This window comes from Morchella sextelata, assembly GCF_020137385.1.
Source record: "Morchella sextelata strain SCLS chromosome Unknown scls_35, whole genome shotgun sequence".
In the NCBI taxonomy this organism is placed as follows: domain Eukaryota; kingdom Fungi; phylum Ascomycota; class Pezizomycetes; order Pezizales; family Morchellaceae; genus Morchella; species Morchella sextelata.
The window spans coordinates 36,809-55,592 of record NW_025408650.1 but is presented as its reverse complement, the minus strand read 5'-3'; the positions used below and the strand labels follow the sequence as shown (position 1 = coordinate 55,592).

General features: G+C 49.3%; 6 protein-coding genes across 6 annotated transcripts; 4 read left to right on the top strand and 2 right to left on the bottom strand.

Annotated features, from left to right (window-relative positions):
* Positions 1-230: 230 nt before the first annotated feature.
* On the top strand, positions 231-817 carry H6S33_009878 (uncharacterized protein; the record flags this gene model as incomplete). Its single annotated transcript, XM_044841308.1, has 2 exons — positions 231-307; positions 565-817. The coding sequence occupies 2 exons, from the start codon at positions 231-233 to the stop codon at positions 815-817; spliced, it is 330 nt and encodes a 109-aa protein (XP_044687463.1).
* Positions 818-1,671: 854 nt separating this feature from the next.
* On the top strand, positions 1,672-5,358 carry H6S33_009877 (uncharacterized protein; the record flags this gene model as incomplete). Its single annotated transcript, XM_044841307.1, has 5 exons — positions 1,672-3,046; positions 3,105-3,697; positions 3,780-4,027; positions 4,090-4,317; positions 4,389-5,358. The coding sequence occupies 5 exons, from the start codon at positions 1,672-1,674 to the stop codon at positions 5,356-5,358; spliced, it is 3,414 nt and encodes a 1,137-aa protein (XP_044687462.1).
* Positions 5,359-8,163: 2,805 nt separating this feature from the next.
* On the top strand, positions 8,164-10,217 carry H6S33_009876 (uncharacterized protein; the record flags this gene model as incomplete). The annotated part of the gene is made up of 6 exons (XM_044841306.1): positions 8,164-8,215; positions 8,303-8,531; positions 8,608-8,702; positions 8,762-9,037; positions 9,458-9,636; positions 9,873-10,217. The coding sequence occupies 6 exons, from the start codon at positions 8,164-8,166 to the stop codon at positions 10,215-10,217; spliced, it is 1,176 nt and encodes a 391-aa protein (XP_044687461.1).
* A 639-nt stretch (positions 10,218-10,856) lies between these two features.
* H6S33_009875 (uncharacterized protein) lies at positions 10,857-13,068 on the bottom strand (the record flags this gene model as incomplete). The annotated part of the gene is made up of 9 exons (XM_044841305.1): positions 10,857-11,054; positions 11,250-11,381; positions 11,564-11,877; positions 11,931-12,058; positions 12,129-12,280; positions 12,354-12,502; positions 12,565-12,681; positions 12,823-12,878; positions 12,947-13,068. 9 exons carry the CDS (start codon positions 13,066-13,068, stop codon positions 10,857-10,859), a joined length of 1,368 nt encoding a protein of 455 aa, XP_044687460.1.
* A 1,206-nt stretch (positions 13,069-14,274) lies between these two features.
* Positions 14,275-15,282, top strand: H6S33_009874 (uncharacterized protein; the record flags this gene model as incomplete). Its single annotated transcript, XM_044841304.1, has 2 exons — positions 14,275-14,332; positions 14,405-15,282. 2 exons carry the CDS (start codon positions 14,275-14,277, stop codon positions 15,280-15,282), a joined length of 936 nt encoding a protein of 311 aa, XP_044687459.1.
* A 1,339-nt stretch (positions 15,283-16,621) lies between these two features.
* H6S33_009873 (uncharacterized protein) lies at positions 16,622-18,559 on the bottom strand (the record flags this gene model as incomplete). The annotated part of the gene is made up of 3 exons (XM_044841303.1): positions 16,622-18,138; positions 18,212-18,357; positions 18,420-18,559. 3 exons carry the CDS (start codon positions 18,557-18,559, stop codon positions 16,622-16,624), a joined length of 1,803 nt encoding a protein of 600 aa, XP_044687458.1.
* Positions 18,560-18,784: the final 225 nt, after the last annotated feature.

The following is an 18,784-nucleotide window of genomic DNA, read 5'->3' as shown; positions in this document are numbered from 1 at the left end:
ACCCTCTCGCATTCTATACATCAATTTAATCCCAAGCGCGCTCCTTACACTTCTATACTTACTCAATTTCACGTCTGTTTGGCTCTCTTCGTCAAGCGCTTCCTCCCATTCGAAAACGACTTCTGTTTTTTGTCTTTTTGTTCCACTGACCAACAACCCGACACTCTTACGATCACTTGGCTAATCCGTCAAATTAAGTACAACAACAAAGGGACCCAAATCTCGTCACTATGTCTGGGATGGGGGAGCTCGAGTATGAGCAAGAGAAGTTTGAGCGGAGCAATGGTTCTATCCTGTGTCGCAAGCAGTGATTTTTGGTAAGGATACCTTGCCCAACTTCTCCGCGCCCCATCTTCATCATCGTACTGCCTCAGCGCCATGCCACATATAAACTAATAACCTACAGCAAAATGTTCCACACAAGGTTGCCCCTGGAAGCACAATATTGAGCCCGGCGACGTTAAGCCGTTGTGCAGAGATCATTTCTTGAGGAAAAGTATTGAGCGCAAATGATGCCCTTGGAATGTAACCTGAATACACAAGGATGACTAAAACGAATCTTAGACTACTGCTCTCGAGAGGAAAATTGCCATTGATCCACATATCATCCGGCGTTCAATTACCGTCCGGCGTTTTGAGAGAGGCCCAAGTGGCTGAATCAAGACCTACTTTAAGCCAGATGCCGAGAGCTGCTTCAGGCGCCGATAACGATAGTATTAGCCGGCAGCATGTCTCGAAACAGCAACGAGATGCTGCCATGGCCGCACTTCCAAAGGTGGGAGTCGACAACCGAAGTACTGGCAAGGCCAATATGTAATAGAGGCACAGAATTCTGTGATGAATGGCGGTGTATCATTGACTAACCAGGCGGATCTATCACAAGCCGAGAGGTCAATGGACTACGATGCCCCCCTTAGATATGTTATTGATTCAATCACAGTTGGAGACCAGACAACGGCCCTACTGCAAGTTCTTCTATCTTTAAATCTCCTTCAGGCGGGAATTTCTACAATGGACAAGCGAACTATGATAATGAGCCACGGGAGGATCTACGCCGGCTATGAACCATATCCAACCGCCTAGGGACAGTTCAATTATCCATAGACCAGAATCTAGTCGTTCACCATACAATCCCAGCCTTAACAGGCACGCATCATATCAAGGGATGGCAAGAGAGGTATCCCGTCCGTCCGTATATCAAAATGACGTCATGCACGAACAACGAGTGATGAATTATGATCAACCACCGCCGCCGCCGCCGCCACCACCACCACCACCGCCGCCGCCAATGCGGGCACCAAATTTTTACCCCCATAGACAAACCCACCACAGAAGCAATCAAAATAGTTCATTTCATGGTAATGACAATGGTTTTCAGGAATATTCGAATGAGGGGATATATCAAGATCAATTTCTCCCGAGCCATGCTCCTCTACCCCACGCGAATAACACTGGAGGTGGTCAGCAAAGCTTTAGGCCAATCGGTCAAAGTAACACCAAATCAGGACCGAATGGCGGTGTTTTTTCTGTTAGTGCCTCTCAAACGGACTCTACCCCCCCGAATAGAAATAAACCAAAACAAGCCATTAATATCCAGAATGAGCTACTTCAGCTTATGAGGAATACAGGTGGAAATATCCCAGCTCCGCGCGATGTGATATTACAAAAAGGATGCATGGAGGAAGAGGACGCACCCCGGGCGGACCTAGCTTTCCCAATGGTCAATGGCCCAATCAAGCAGCAGCAGGTAACCTCGGTACTTTGCAGAGTCAAGGTTCTCTGGCAAGGGAGATAGCAATTCCTCAAACATTTGGTGGCGATCAATCTCGGAAACCCACGGGTCCCAGGACTGGTTTTCGGCAAGAAAACAGCGGCTATCATTACTCCAAGGGTTCAGTTGATCGGTTCGAAAATGGACCCTCAAACACTGGAGGATACAACAACGGTAACAGTGGGGGATACAACAACGGTAACACTAGAGGGTACACCAATGGTAACAATGGAGGGTACACCAACGGTAACAACGGAGGGTACACCAACGGTAGCAACGGAGGGTACACCAACGGTAGCAACGGAGGGTACACCAACGATAGCAACGGAGGGTACACCAACGGTAACAACGGAGGGTACATCAACGGTAACAACGGAGGGTACATCAACGGTAACAATGGAGGATATACCAGCGGTAGAGGGACTACAGCTCGCCAGCAGTTTGCGACTCCCTCAGCTAAATTTCCCGGATCCTTTAGGACTGACTCAAGCGCACATGGCTCTGTGGGTTCGCCCGTTGACCGTGATTATCAACCAGGATACTCAATATCCGGAAATAAAACCATGAATAGTCGCAGTCCAGGAAGTGGTGTATCCAACTCCAGGCAAGGAAGACCCTTTCAGACTGGATCCGAGTCCTTGGGATATTCATTAGTCGGTGGCGACAACCACCCGCCAGATAACACAGCGAGAATAAGCCCCCAAGACCACAACTGGACCTCTGATCTGAATAAAAGAGGTGAGATGAATTATCAAATTGACAGCAGAAATAAGCTACAGGATAGAGAAACCTTTCATCCAACTGCCAATGGTACGATGGCCCTAGTGAATTACACTCCCCCAAACCGCAGAATTGAAAACAATCATGCCCCGACAAATAATAGATATCAGCCACAACATGCAGAAAAGCGGACTCTTATAGAACCCTCGCATCTACCAGCTATTAAATGCGGAGATGTAAAGAATTCTCATGGTGGCAAGTATAATAGCAGGCTTGGGTCAGGGCTACACACAAATCAGAACCTGATTTCCAAGATACGTCAACCAAAAGACGACCCGAATGACCATCAACCGGGCTTATTACATTATACAGCTGAAAATTCAGACTCGGGCTCTGAAAGTTCGGGCAGGTACACACCCGAGCTGTTCCAACAAGCGGACCTCTCTATTAGGCATTCGCCCAAGCCCGAGCCCTATGTCGACCGGAATGCAGTGAGATTGTTTTGGGATAATGAAAGGGAAACTCAAAAGGAAACAAATCCGGATCCCTGGATTGGTAATGATCCATACGATATATATATATACTGAACATTGAACATTGATATGATTTGCAGATATTTTGTCACCGGGGAAAAATGAATCGTCAGAAAAAAAGGCCCCTGCAGAAAAAAAGGCCCCCACAAGGAATCACCCCGCGAGCACTGATACAGTGTTTGATGACGTGAAGGTTTTCTTACCAGAGAGTATAACGAATAAGGAGGGCACGCGGAGCGAAGATCCTATTCTGGCCGCCAATTTACAAAAACCCGGCCAGTTTACCAAGGGTAATATCTCTGTTGCTGAAGAAAAATCGGGCGAGAAAGGTTTCAACCCAATACCACTGCCACTTGCTAACACCAGTATCGCCACTGACGCCGACGCCATCTTTACCAACACCAGCACCCCCTACGCCATCTGTACCAGCGCCAGAACCACCGACGCCCTCACCAACAACACCGGCACCACCGACACCATCTCTGCCAGCGCCGGCACCACCGACACCGTCTCTGCCAGCGCCGGCACCACTGGCACCACCGACGCCGTCTATAGTAATACCGATACCACCAACACCACCCCCAATAACGCCGACACCACCGACGCCGTCTACAATAAGACCGACACCACCGACGCCGTCTACAATAAGACCGACACCACCGACGCAGTCTCGGTCAGCACCGGTATCACCTCCACCTGCATCTCTTTTATCATCTTCACGGCCTGTCACGGGTGCTCCTAAATCAAACCCCAAGTACAAAAATCGAAACGTAAAGGCGAAGTCTTCCGCCCCTGCCACCGTTCCTGAAAGTGCCTCTGACCCTATTCGTGCCCCCGTTCCTGCTCGCGTTTCTACTTCGGCCCGTATTCTGGACAATGTTCCTATTCCCTCCCTCAAATGGGTAGAACAAAACGCAAAGGTGACTCCGTCCCCCTATCCTCGAGTAGCAAAAGAAAACCCTAAGGACGAGCCTTCTACAACTCCTCGGGCGGGGGCTTGCTGGTTTTGTGAGGGTAATCATGGGGGTCCTTGTCAAGAAAAGGGTCTTGCAAGTTCAAAACCAGGAGAAATCGGGTCAATGATGACGACGTCGATACATGGGATTTTCAAGGGATCAACAAACAATGGTCCGATGATGAGGCTATTGAGAAACGGGAAGCTAGAAAGACCGGGAAGAAAAATAAGTATCGGATCAGAAAAGCCCATGCGGCCAGAGATTTGCCAGATCAGGATGATAATGGAGGCGTACCTCTTGGTAAATTCATGGGAGCCGAAGCTGTCCAGTCTACAAAGTTGGTTCCAAAAAAGAGGGAAAAAAGAAAACCCCCAAGGAAGGAGTTGCTTTGAATGGAAACGTTGAAAGAGCAGAGTCGGTACCAGACGAGCCCCTCGAAGCGCCGAAATTCGATGGACCAAAATCAGTAATGGTTAGAGCTGACAGGAGCCATATTGGACGTTACTCTGATGGAGCAGTCACCGGCATTAGAAAATTGTCCGAAGACACTTTGACGACGATTTTCAGCTATCTCGCCGACGGCCTCATGCCGGAGGACCAAATGGAAACGAAAAATGTCCACATTGGAAATAGCTTCAAATTTGATACCAGCTTTACCACAACAAGGTATCGACGTCTGAGGGCAGTTCTCCGTTCCTGCCACTATTGGCGTCATCTAGGCCAACAGATTGTCTGTAAGTATGTCAATCTGAACAAACTTCCTAGTTTTGAGCGGTTTGTCCGGACAATCAGCGAAGACGAGGAATTGGGTAATATGGTCCGCGCCATCAAAGTAAACATACATGGTGGGGCATCATATATGGCCCATGACAGAAGTCCTTCAAAGCAGTTAGCGGAGATGCCAAAAGTCAGTGATTTGGCACAACTATTTACCAGGATGATGCAGAGCTGCCCCCAACTTCAAGTACTATCGGTGAACATGCATGGTGCTATCATGGGATTTAACCTGGTTTTCGAGAAATTTCCAATGATGAGAGAAATTCAAATCAAGGATGACAAGAGCAAGGGCATTGTGGCCCATAATATTTGGATCAATTTGTCGAGAAACTATCCAAACCTGGAGAATTTCAGGATTTTTCATTGTCAGGAGAACGCTGCAACAAACTTCAATAACCTCAAAAATTCAAAGATCTTCCAGTTAAAAGGTGGCAACGAAATCATTTTGAAGGCGCTTACGATGGAGCGATGTCCGGAAATTTCTGATAGGAGTCTGGCAGCTCTTTGCCCGAAGCTTAAAAACTTGACGACCCTTGTGATTGTGGATTGCAAATTAGTTACTTCTGGAGGTAGTCTTTCGGGTTTCAAAACATATTCATGATTGTACATCATTAACAGTTTGACAGGGCTTGCGCGTGCAATCGAAAAGTTGCCTGACCCAGGTCGGATCACTCGTCTTATCTACTTTGTTTGGGTTGATCCTTTTGGAAATTCCACGGCAGATGAAATGTCGCATACGAGATCGCATCTCTGTAGCACAATCCGCAAATGTTGTACTAACGTTTCGTATCTCTGCTGGAAACCTTATCGTATCTGTGGGGACTTCTGGAAAGACTCCAATTTCCATTCATTAGAGCGTTGCCGTATCGAACCTATGTCGTTCCGGGATTGCGATGAGGATGTAAATGATCATTCTAAGTTCACGGAGGCATACCAACAGGCACGAGATCAGGAGAGACTCCCGAAACTGAAAGAAGATCGAGTCTTCTTTGACTTTTGTATATTCCTATCAATCTCCTCTAAGAAAAAGACCCGAGACTGACTATGATTAGATTTTTAAGTCACCTCTCTGTATCAATGCCTGTAACGACTGTACAGAAATTGCGAGGGTGGGCCATAAAAAGGTAAAATGATTCTTTAGTGTGTAGTCGCTACTAGAAATGAAGGACATGAGTATGGAAAATTTCTTTAGTATCTTTCACTATCCGAGTATACAGGGTTGGGGGTTGGCGAGGCTTTCAATAGAGGGGTCTACATGCGAAATTTTTCTTCTTTTTCTTCTTTTTCTTTGTCCTTTTCATTCTTTTTCTTGAGATTCCTCTCCTCTGATGAATTTCCTGTATGGACAAAAGCTGCGGGCAGTGCGTTGTAGTTACATGGGGACATTTTTCGGTCTGTAGAATTTGATAGAAGAACGGATGATTAGCCGTTGATGACGAGTCCTGTTTCCAGAAAGGCTTATATCTGACGGCGACCCATCGTTGGACAGGCCGTCCCAGTCTATCTATCAATCATCACCATGTGCACACCATTGGTGATGATATCTAGACATGAGATGTTGCGGGAGCCTAGTGGCCGTTATTCGTGCCTGGGGGGTTTTACATAGTGGCCAGGTAAACAGATAGGTGCCGGCTAGCCCAGCTTATCAGCTCGATTGACCGCGGAGTCGACGTCGTCGTCGTCGCACCTGGGCCAACGTGTTATGAAACTACTCATGCAGGCACTGATTCTCGGTTTTCGGTAGCCAGTAAAACGCTCCTTTTTCCTATTTGCTCGTTTAGTGAAGTCTGAGGTCCCAAGGGCATTCCGTGGTGCAGAACCCAATGGCGGTGGCTGCCAGCCAAGTGCAGCGCAGCAAACCAGGGATTGCATGGAGCGATGTGGTAATGGTGGTGGAGGTGGTGGCATTGAAACGGATTAGAGACAACCCCGTTCAGCACTTATGCTCTCTTTCCCAACATCAGCAGTTGTTTGTGGACGAATGTCGGTACATGTATTGCTGCAGTTGGAATTCTGAAGGGAATGCTAGCGTACGAGTCGTGAGGTTGAGGTATTGAATATTACATGTACCCAGAAACAAGCTTGCATACCACGGCCTTGTTTTAAATCTATTATTTAGCGATTGGCCCTAGGGCTACATGTAGACACAAAAGCTAGATGCAGACCCTGGGTAAAAAAAGAGACATCAGCAGGGCCCGCTAGCTTAGCTCGAACAAGCATTTCGCCTGAGAACAGTGCTACCCCGGAAGAGGCAAGGACTGTTTCGGCTGGTCCACACACCCTCTCAGGGCCCCAGGTCACCCAAAAGCCAAAATGGACCGCAACCGACAAAACAACGAAGGACTCAGCCCCCCCTACTTTTTTTTTTTTTTTTGTGAACTTGGAAGCGCCCCTACATGTTACTCTAACGTGCTACACTCCTCAGCTGGGGAATATCAGCTGGGAATAGAATGTAGCTACATGTAGGTATCTGGAGTATCTATGGGTATGGGACGTAATATTCCGAATATCAATTGCCTATCTTCCGGCCTAGGCTTTGTCAGAAGTACTCCCCCCCGGTGTCTACGTAGCTTGTAGGCATATGCCATGTGATTTGTGATTAGGGATATGACATTCTTCAGGGCAACAATACATACATACCGAATTCATCATCATCATCATCATCATCATCATCACGGCCAATACTACATACATATATACATATCTATAACTACCTCGAAATATGTACTCTATTGCTACAGCACATCTCGCAGGGCAGCCAGCGCGACATCCCGTTCGCTTCTCCCGTCAAAAAAGGAAACCGACCTAGCTTAAACGGAGAAGCTATTCAAGTCCAAAATTTCTTTTTTGGCAAATCAGTCGTGGGGGCTGGGATAGGCTTTACCAGTGCTGCGGCGCTGCCCCGTGCTGACTATGTTTTAGGGACGCTGCCAGAGCTAGTGTAGGGGAGCGTAGAGTAAAATGTAGAACAATGTCTCAGCCAGTGGGGGAATTTAGAGAGATGGTGGCCGCTTATTGGAGGATATTATGAATCCAGCCGAATCTTAGTAGAGTAGAGTACAGTATGCATACTTTACCTACACCTTGGGCGAACTTTTTTGCCTTATCCCTCCACCCCCCTACCGGTACAAGTTCAAGTGAATCCGCACTTTTTTTTTGTTTCTGGCATTTTCTGCTCCCCTTCTTCTCTTGTTCGTACATCCAGCTAGCTGCCCAGTCCCTCTCTTCGCCGTGAGAGTGCAGGTGGTGTTCAACAACAGAAGCAACCAAGCATATTTCGACATTCTTTAATATTCACTACCTACTGCCACTACCACTACTTCCCTAGGTTTTAAATACCCCCGGTAAGCGCGAGTCGACAAACACCGGCAGGAATTAAAAAAAAAATCGAAATCTATACATAAAAATGGTTTCGTTCAGATCCACGATAAAGGCTCTTTCATCAGTATTGGCACTTGGTGTGTACCACCCACCAACTTTTGATCTCCCTCAAACAATCAAAGAACAAGACAACTTATATATACATTTCTTTCAAATAAATATAGCCACTGTGAGCAATGCCCAAATATCAACATTTATAAACCGATCAGCCGCCGGCTACTCGGCGAGTTTCAACATCCCCGCGTCCGGCAATGACACATTCATCCAACTCAACGGACCCGCATCCGCTGGCTGGGTTGGGACGGGAATTGGCACGGGGATGAAGGGCGCATTGATGTTTGTCATCTACTCGGACGGGAACGGAGGAGTTACGGCTTCGGCGCGACTTGGACTGTACGGATTGAATTCCCTATTTTTTGATGGGGGAGGGAAGAGGAACGACGTCGATCTGATATGGTGAAATTTATAGTGGTGAATTCGAGCCCGAGTTTGAGGAATCGATCCAGTACGAGCTGCTGGACGGGAGCGGTGTCGCAAACGGTATCATGACCGCCAATATCAGATGTAAATCTCAACCCGACCCAGCTTTGCCCTCTGAGCAGCTTCTAACTACAGCATTGTAGGTGCCAACTGTCGGGAATGGAATGGTGGATCACTTGATGTCAACAGCACCGCTCAGAACTTACTGTGGTCCGTGGGCAACAACGAACAAGTCGCAACTACAGATAAATCTGCGACAATCCACCAGCACAGGCTATATGGTTTCTACACTCTCAACATGGTCGCGGCGACTGGTGGGAACGATACGAACCCGTTTACGAGCAACGACTCGATAGTGTCGACTGGGAGCTCGATCGCGGCGCCGAGGACAAAGGCGGATAGGGTATTGATTGCACATGGTATGGTATTGAGCCTTGCGGCGTTTACTTTTTGTCATTTTATGTAGTGTGAAAAATCACAACCCCAGGCGACAGCAAAAAGAGCAAGAAGCAGCGATTCGATTATATATATTACACTCTTTTGGCAACCCTTGCGAGTTCCGATTCATATATATACCCCCTGATACTCACACACACATACACAAATACCCCGGCGGAAACACTGCAGGGCAGCCATCAACAGCTACGCCGCATTGGAAATACTTGTTTCTTGTCACGTCTGTTTTATTGCCGCTGCATGCCTGGGGCATGATGGGTGGGCCCTGTATAACTTTATTTTTCTCTTCTTTTATTCGTTCTTAGCTATATTCTTTTGCGTTGTGCATGCATGCAGAGAGAGAGACAGACAGATTCTTATATTGTGCTGGTGCTGCTTCTTAGGTGTCATAATGGGTGTCACATTCGTGTTACTCTTCCCGTTCGGTGCGGCGCTCATCCGGCTGCTGAACAATCGGGTCCCGAACGCCCTGGCGCTGCATCGCGGCGTGCAGATCTTTAATCTGATATTGGCGTTCATCGGCATGACCATGGGTGTGTGGAGGAGCAGTATGACTGGAACGGTAGGTCTCCCTGTGAGCCTAATATATATCATTATCATTACCCCTAGATGGTTCCCGAACCTCCAATTATCCTTGGTCCAATTGATATCAAAAAATTATATACCCTCTTTTCTAATCTCAATTTCCCCTACCCACCTTCCTATTCCGCATATATCATTTAACCTTCTACCCATACATTTACCCAACCAGCCACAATTGGAAAAGTGTATTTTCGCAAGTAACTAATCGCAAAACAGCAATGGCGCTCCTACCACCAAGTGATGGGCATCATCATCGTGTGCCTGCTGCCGCTGCAGGGCGTGCTCGGCCAGATGCACCACCGCCAGTTCCTCATCACGGGCACGCGCTCCGCCTGGTCGTATGCGCACATCTGGTTCGGCCGCATCGTCATCATCCTCGGCATCGTCAACGGCGGCATCGGGCTGGGCCCCGAGCTAGCGAACGCGAGTAGGGGATGGGTTATCACATATCTGGTGGTTGTGGCGATCATGGCAGCGCTGTATGCGCTGTTTTATCTGCTCAAGGAGCGGTCGAGAGAGGTAAGGAGACAGAAGTCTATTCCGTTGAAAGAAGTCATGTGAATGAAATGAACGAATGTTTTGGGGAATGTATGACTGTCCGTCCGCTTTTGTGGTCTGGGGGAAAGCATGTTAAGAGGGAGAGGGGCGGTTTAATGAGTGCTTTATTGATTACCATTCACTTCTTTTTATTATTTTCTTTTTACGCCACTTCCCTTTGGTTTATATATATTGTTATAGAAAGGGTTACACATGGCTTACATGACGGCGGAGGGGCGTGGTCGGGCCCATTTGTAGAATAGCAAAAACGAGTATTCTCCAGCGTACGCGGTCAGCAATAGCCATAACCAAAATCATCCCCAAAAGGAGTGGAACTAATCTAATCTAGACGGAGGACCAATTGGGGGGGACTGTTTATGTCGACTGTTTTGGTGTTTACGTGGGGGGTTTTGGGGGAGTTTTCATTCTTTTTTATGCCCTTTTGTTTTGCTTTTTTTTCCCCATCTTCTCATTCGAGGCATGTACTTTCACGGCGGTTTTCTCTTTTTTATTCTGTCACGTTAGCATAATTACGACTCTGGTCCCTGCACTCAGAAATCATCATTCACTGTGACGCCAAAAAGACAGAAAAAGGTATTCGATTCCACATCTAAAAAAAACATGCAAGAACGATCATTTCCCCTTTCCCCTCCCCACCCTCTACTATGAAGCACTCGCAGCAGTAGTAGTGGTAGAAGCACCGGCTTCCTCGACAGACTTCATCTTCTGTAGGATGGTCTTGATCATCTCGTTCCCCAGCTTTGTGGCCTCGGGGAAGCGGGGGGCAAAGTATTCCTGCGGCTTCTCGAAGCGGAGGCGGTAGGAATTGAAGTCGCCGAAGGAGACGGCGTCGCTCCAGCCCTGTGGTTTGTTAGTGAGGGGATGGGTGGGGGCAGGGGTAAGGCAGCGGGGGGAGTATATGAATGCTTAGCAGGTGTGGTAGGTAATGGTGGATAATGAGATCTTGTGGGGGAGTGATAATATGATACATGCGGGGGCCGGGGTGGGCAAGGCAGGAAAGACAAAGAACAAAAGACCCGGGTAACAACAACATACCCGCGCGGCAAACGTAAACTCCAGATCGTCGGAGCGGAAGGAATCGTCGTCGAGCGCAAAGCGGATGCAGTCGTCCAGCAGATCGGGCTGGCGGAAGAGGTACTCGGTTGCGCCCAGCCACAGTCGGAACAGCTACGCCGCACATCAGCCATCCCGTCCCGCTAATCATTACCCCGCCGATTACGCGGTTCCCACAATGTACGACATAACACAGAAAACAAGCAAGAAAGCAAGTACGGTTATCACGGCTCTCTCTCCCTCACAAACACAGTAAGACGCAGTAAAAAGAAAAGAAAAGAAAAGGGCGCACATACAGGTGTGGAGCATATCATGTGATCATAGGGCACAATATTGCACTTCCACCAACAATCGACCATTCCCAGCAGTGACAGATGGCTATTCGGCTTCCTCTCGGCTTTCGGCACCCCGCTGAGCGAGAACTGGTCAAGGATGTCGTCGCGCAGCAGCAGCTCGTCCCGCTGCTTCCCAAAGACGAACTCGCCGGCCGTGCGAATGCGCGTCTCGAACTCTTGCCGCTTGCCCTCTAGGATGAGCTTGAACAGCTCGGTGACGGAGCTGGCATATTGGCGGATCTGCTGTTGGGCCGACGGGTTGAGGATTGCGAGGCCTGCGGTTCTATTAGTAGTGGCGAGAGGACGGGGATGAGGGGAGGTGACGGACCGGCGTAGACGTGCCATTTGTTGCTGTAGATGCGCAGTGTGATGTTAATCTTGATGTTCTCGATGCCGCTACGCCATTTCGTGACTTCCCAGGGGAACTGATTGTTTGCGTGCCAGGCCGTGCCCATGCTATCATTGACACACCGATCCATCCATTAGTATATAATATTGCGAGTATTCGGAATTCAGAATTTGCAACCTCAAAAATGCCGCATGTGTCACGGCTTGCGTGTCGGCGGTGATGCGATCGTGCTCCTCCGCGGTCAAATAGACAAACTTTGACCGGAAGCACGACAGGATCTGCTCAACCAGCGCAAAGCTCGCATCAGACGACCGGTGCCGGATCAATACCTATTTCGCAGCTCCCGGATTCCCAACATCAGCCTTCTCTCCGCCGGCGAGGGTGGGCGGGCCAGCTACTCACCAGTGGCTGCCCGGCAGGGTTCACGCTCGGCCCGTGTAGCGAGTGGCACGACACAATCTCCACATCCGACGGCAGATGCTTCTCAAACGCCTTAATCTCCGGCGCCTTACAAGACGTCTGTCCGCCGACTATCGCCCCGAGTTTCGTCGCTGCCTTGCTATCAGCTCCCCATTCTCTTCATCATAGCTCCCCCAGGTGCGACTTGACTCACAAGGCCCGTATGCGGCGACGACAGCGTCAATGAGCTCGGCCTCGACGCAGTAGATGATGTAGTCGCTCTGGCGCGCGACAAAGTGCCCGTTGACGTAGATGTGGATGTTTTCAATCTCTCTAGAGCGTCAACAAGGAATGTGCCATCAATAAACACTGCTGAGCGAGCGTTCTCCTCCTCCTACAAACAGGAAGAGAGAGAGGGGGGGGGGGGGGGGGAGAGAGAGAAAAAGGAGGTAGAGGGAGAAGAGAGATATACCTGCAAACTCCTCCTTCAGCGCTTCATACTTTTCGGCGCGGTCGCAGGCATTGACTCTACGCTATCTCAGTATAATCGCCCGGAGGTGCTGCAGCAGCGGTAGCAGATGGACAGACAGACGTACCTCCACCCGGCGCCGGCGATGCAGCGCGCATACATCTTGCCCATGTCGCCCATGCCGATCAGGCCAACGGACCTGCTTGTGTCTCCCCATACCTCGACATTGCGTGTAGTAGAAGCTGCCATTGCGACTGTTGAAAGAGATGTGAATGTTGATTGGAGAAAGGAAAGAAAGAAAAGAAAAACAGTGTCTGTGGATATATTGCGACCCACGCGACCAGCTGCTACTACGGTAATATATCTTTGTATATATCGTATTCGTATGGCGCTATATTGCAATTTGATCGGGCTCAATCAGTCTCGGTCTCAGTCTGGGTGGCCGTTATCGCACTACTTCTCGGTTGCTGCACGGGGAAGCTTGGAATGGCGGGGTTTGGGGGCCGGGCTGTTGAGGCTGAGAAATGCTTGGTCTGCAAAACGGGGCCTGAGACACTTAGCGGCCCGATCATTTCTCAACGAGCGATCATTTCTCTGGGTGTTTGGACAGCTATTGTTTCCGGTGCAGCGCTCCTGTGCCGCTAGAGTATGCGAGACGAGGAGTACGGCTTTCCGTGCCTGTCCTCCGCTTTTGTAGGAAGAACTTGTCTACCCTGCAGCTGTTAATCTATTTCGCGGCTGTCAGACAGACAGACACCCGCTACCCCACAGCGAGTGCTGATCCATGTCCCACTCATGTAACGATTGTTCAGTTGAGGTTTCTGGACTAAACAGCAGACTTGAAAGCTTGAAATGAGATCGGGAAGCTGTTGTATGCGATGCGTATTCTAAACTCGTCCATTGAGATGCCAAGGGGATGTGCGTACCAGATATCTAGAGTAGCGACACCTCCGGCACTTGGGGGGTCGTTTTCACGGCCAATCACTGGACTCTCGAATATGATTTATCCTCACCCATAAACATAACCTACATGCATCAAAAAATATGGAGGCCAGTTGGAGGAGTATGAGTTTTGCGAATCTGCGCCCTTTTGAGGCCTCCTCCATCGTGGGGTAGTCACTTCACTGCTATCAGAAACCCGAACCCCGACCCAGAGTAACCATTCCAACTGCGTACCAAATCTTCTCCTCCAGAATTTAAATCCTGATCTGGAAATTTAGAATAGTTTTTTTTTTTTTTTTTTTGCTTTGCTTTGCTTTGCCTTATCAAAAAATTCAATCGAGGAGGACTTCTTACATGAGGTCTCAGACCGGTACCAATGCTTTACCCGCGGCTACCTGCTTATCACTTCACATGCCCACTCCGATCCGGTAATCACATATTGGATGCTGCCGTACCCAGTGCTACCGCTACCACGTTAATTTATCTCTAACCACCAATTCCCCGGCACTGGAAATGATGGAATCTGCAACAAACAAGAAGTCTCTCAAAATCTTCATCTTTGGCGGTGGCTGTAAGCATCCTGACCCCAATTCCTGTCAATTGAGTTCAACCAAGCTCAAGCTAATCCATACCATTACTGCAGCCCTCGGCGGACTCTACTCCCACCTCCTCTCCGCCTCCAAATTCGCCGACGTTCAAATCACAATAGCCTGCCGAGGAAACTACGACATTGTCTCTCAGTCTGGCTTCAAGATCACCACCAGCAACTGGGGCAACCACATTTGCCGCCCCCACCGCGTCATCCGCGACTCCCACGAGATCCATGGCGAGGCCTACGACTACGTGATCGTGACCACCAAAGTCCTCCCACAGGCCTCCCTCCCACTCGCCCGCTTCCCCCTGCAACCCGACGTCCCCATCGTGCTCATCCAGAACGGCGTCGGCATCGAGAAGCCCTACCGCGAGGCTTTTCCAACCAACCCAATCGCCTCAGGCGTCGCCTACATCACCGCCAGTCAGCCCTCCCTGGGCCACATCCTCCAAGATGGCGCCGTCGCAACAATGACCATCGGTCTCTACGACCGCGCGGACAACCCAACCGACAAGTCAAAGATCCAGTACCTCGCCGCGCTGTTTGACGCATCGGGCTTCCCGTGTGCCGCCACCGACGAGATCCACGTTGAACGCTGGGGCAAGCTGGGTTGGAACGGGTCATGGAACGTGGTGTGCGCGGCCACCAACTTGGATACGCAGTCTTTCCTCGCGAGCTCGCCGCAGGCGGTGGAGCTGGTGGAGAAGATCATCCGTGAGGTGGCCAAGACGGCGAATGCGGCAGGCGTAAAGATTGATGCGGATACGTTGGTTGAGGATCGCATGGGGTGGACGTTGAAGGCGCCACCTATCGTGCCGAGTATGCTGCAGGACGCGAGGAAGGGGTTGCAGATGGAACTTGAGGCGTATTGCGGGAATGTGTGGAGGATTGCAGAGAGTGTGGGGGTGGAGGTGCCGTGTATAAAGTAGGGAAACCCCTCCTCTTCCCCCTCCTCTTCCCTTCCTGCCTTCCTTCCTGCATCCCTACCCGCCTCCCTACTCCCTATCTCCCTCAACGGTAACTGTGAGATTGTGCTGATTTGATACGGATGTGTAGGTCCATGTACACCATCTTGGCCACCATGAATTGGCGGTTCAAGAACGCCCCCAAGACAGCTACGGCAAACATGTAGATCTAGGCTGTATATGTGTGCATAGGAGGGTGTGCATCATGTAGTCATTTTTTGAATACCCAAAATAGAAGAATGCCATTTTCTTTAGACAATATGACCATTGCTAACTGTGGATCTTGTGCGTCATGGATTATGACTCGGTCCAACTGCGAGTAGCTGCACGTGTGGGATCCGGATGGATGGATAATTCATTGATTGTTTGCAGTGTTAGAAGCGTGCTGAAAGTAGGACGAGTCTGAGAGCTTCAGTTGTTGCCGATATCAGGAGCTAAGATAAAGCTATCTTCTAAGAGCCCAGGCAGGACACCATTCCTCTTGACAGCGGACCCTTCCTCATGTTCGACACCGTGACCTTAATACTGCCTTGAACAACACATATCCAACAAGGTCATGGCCAGTGCTGTAGTTTTTGCAACGCATCCCACTGGGGCGGCTCTTTGTATCATTCAGGGTCTGCCGGCTGGGTGGCCGAAATCAGATCTTAGATATAGCCCTGGCCGGAGTTGGTGATTTTGAACGATTAGCAAAAGCTCTCGGACCAGCTTGATGATCCAGTGGTTTAAAGGATGCCCCGGTATGCGGGTGCTGCCAGCTAGGTAGGACACCTACGAGCACTCGGATACTAGGTACATGTATTGACTGACTACATGTATGACCTCGCAAGGGCATCATGGGCCACGGTTGTGAGCGGGTAACTACATGTATCATGGGGCCGCTACCTACATGACTACATGTAACTTACAATCTCTCCTCCCACATACATGTAAGTACATGTATATATATATGGAGTTCGAAAGGTTCGATGCCATCAAGTATGGTAGGGTGTACGAAAGTCAAATGAGCGCCTGAAAGTGCCATTTTCTTTCTTCCTTTTTGGCGGGGCTACAGAACACAACTTGAACTCTGCATACTTCTGATATGTATAACATTGCTAAACTATCGCTGGTATGCATGTAAAACGACAAAGACCATCAACACTCAGTCACCTCCCTCTCCCGCCTACATTATAACACAATTCCTATAAATTGCTGATCCAAATAAAAAGGCATGCAGAAAACAAGTCGACATATACTCTGTACAAAGCATTACTGGTACACAAAACATTGCCCATAACACATTTAAAACACCACGCCCCTCTTAAACACAATCATGTCTCCACTCCTTCTCCACATAATCCAGCAGCAACTTTGTCATGGTATCCTCCTCGCCCATATAAGGCTGGAAATCAACAGCCCTGTACGAATCGTTTCCTGAAATTTCGTTCAGCCCCGCCGCAACATTCCACCCAATGAAATCCATGAAAACTACGTCCACGGTCTCGGGAGGGCTGGTCTCCCAGCCATCAGGGAAAGAAGCATTGCCCTGGATAACCTTGGGAGCAAAGTGCCAGATAATCCGAGAGTGGACTGTGTCGTCACCATCGTCGCCAAAATCATCGCGGGTGGTATACCCTGGGACTATTGTGGGTGGGGCACCATTGACGAGGACGTTCTGCTGTCTCTGGTTCACTCGGAAAGAGTTTGACTTGAGGGCTTGTGGCCGCGGGCCTTCACGCTCGGGGCCCCCGAGGGTGTGGAAGTATGGGTTTGAGTCGTCCTCGAAATATTCACGGAGCTGCGAGGCATATTCCCATGGCACATTCGGGGCAAACCTGAATTTGCTGGTGAATGGAGAAACAAGGAAGCTAGTGTCATATGTAAATGGGCCCTTGAAGACGTCGAATCGCTGAGAACCAGTATTGATAAAAATTATACGTGGGACATCATGGCGGTCTTTGTTGGTGACAACCTTGGGAAGAACAGTTTCCTCGAGGAATGTGTACCAGTTATTAGGACTGCCGTACATGTCCTTGTTAAGGGACCAGTCCTGCGGCGCACAGCCGATTAGACGGTCGAGTCCCAATTCTGCACGATATTTTGTGAGTTCTGCGGACATTTCCAGGCCTTCGGGGGTATCGAAGGTGTCCTCATTTGCTCCGGTATGATGTTGATACCCGACTCTATTTGCGTCAATGTATCTCCTGAAGAAATTTAGCTTTGACGCGGCTTTCTTTGCCTTTGTCGCAAGACCATCGATACTCAAGAACCCAACAGTCTCGAAATAACGCCCAGACTCCAGCGCGGTTGACTTGTCATCATACTGGACAAATTTCCTGAGATGGCTGTGGCCCCCAAAGATCTGAACCGGGGTATCTGGGTTGATTTCACGAATTGCCGCCAGAACCATACCGAGCTCATGGTCCTCGACATCGATGTGCCCGATAACCATGAACAGGTCAACATCCTTGTCAGAAATGGCTTCGTGGAACCAGTCTTCCTTGATCACTTCGCTGGGAGCCTTAACCCGAGTGTTGTTGTAATTCCCAGTAAAGTTGAAAAGGAAACCAAAGGATGTGATCTTCAGTCCCAAATTCTTCGTCACTAGCTTATGAGACCTGTTCGCAAAGGGTTCCCATTTCCCTTCTACGTCGATATCAACATTCGACGCGACGTATTTACCGTTATAGTATGGAATCATCTCGTCAAACTCATTCTGGGCTGTAGTTTTGTTGTATAGCTCGTGATTACCATTGGTGATAACATCTATGTCGAGTTTGTGGTAGAAGTTCCTCGTGTAGTTCCCCTTCGGGTCCGACGCATCCCATAGGCCGTTGCCTAAAAACAAAAATACAGACGATAAGCCGCAGTACTATCTCTCACCAGAGCTACTAGATGATAGCTTCCTTACCTTCAGCGCGGTCGCCTGTATCGACCACAACAAGATCTGCCTCCTTCTCGTCGGCGAGTCGCCGCATGTGCTTAACAAACGAGATATAGTCCCCGAAATCCGCCGAGTACTGCGGTTCCTGAAGATGCCCTGCATGCCAACCGTGACTTTTCTCCACGTTAGTTCCTTGAATATTAACAATGCCTTGGAGAAAAACGCAAAAACTGACTTATCGGTGGTGTGCAAGAAGTTGAGTTGCCCCCATTTCAGATCGCGGAACTGCTGGTTGGGCAACGGATCGCGCGCGGAGGGCTGTATAGCTGTCGCGAGATTTATCAAGACGGGGAGTAACAAATGAAGCTTCTTCATAGCGTTTGTTGTGGGATGGTGGTTGTTGGTAGGGAGGTTTCGTCCCTTTATCTCCATGGCGCTATCCTTCAGGTACAATCACCTGGATGGGTATCACACGGGACTCGCCGCCCTGCAGGGTGCAGATGCCGTACTTGGGAAGTGATAGCGCCAATGATAGAACACCAGATAAGGAAAGTGTCTAGCTGTTTTGCATTAAAACAGAAATGCACAGATGAGTCAGTC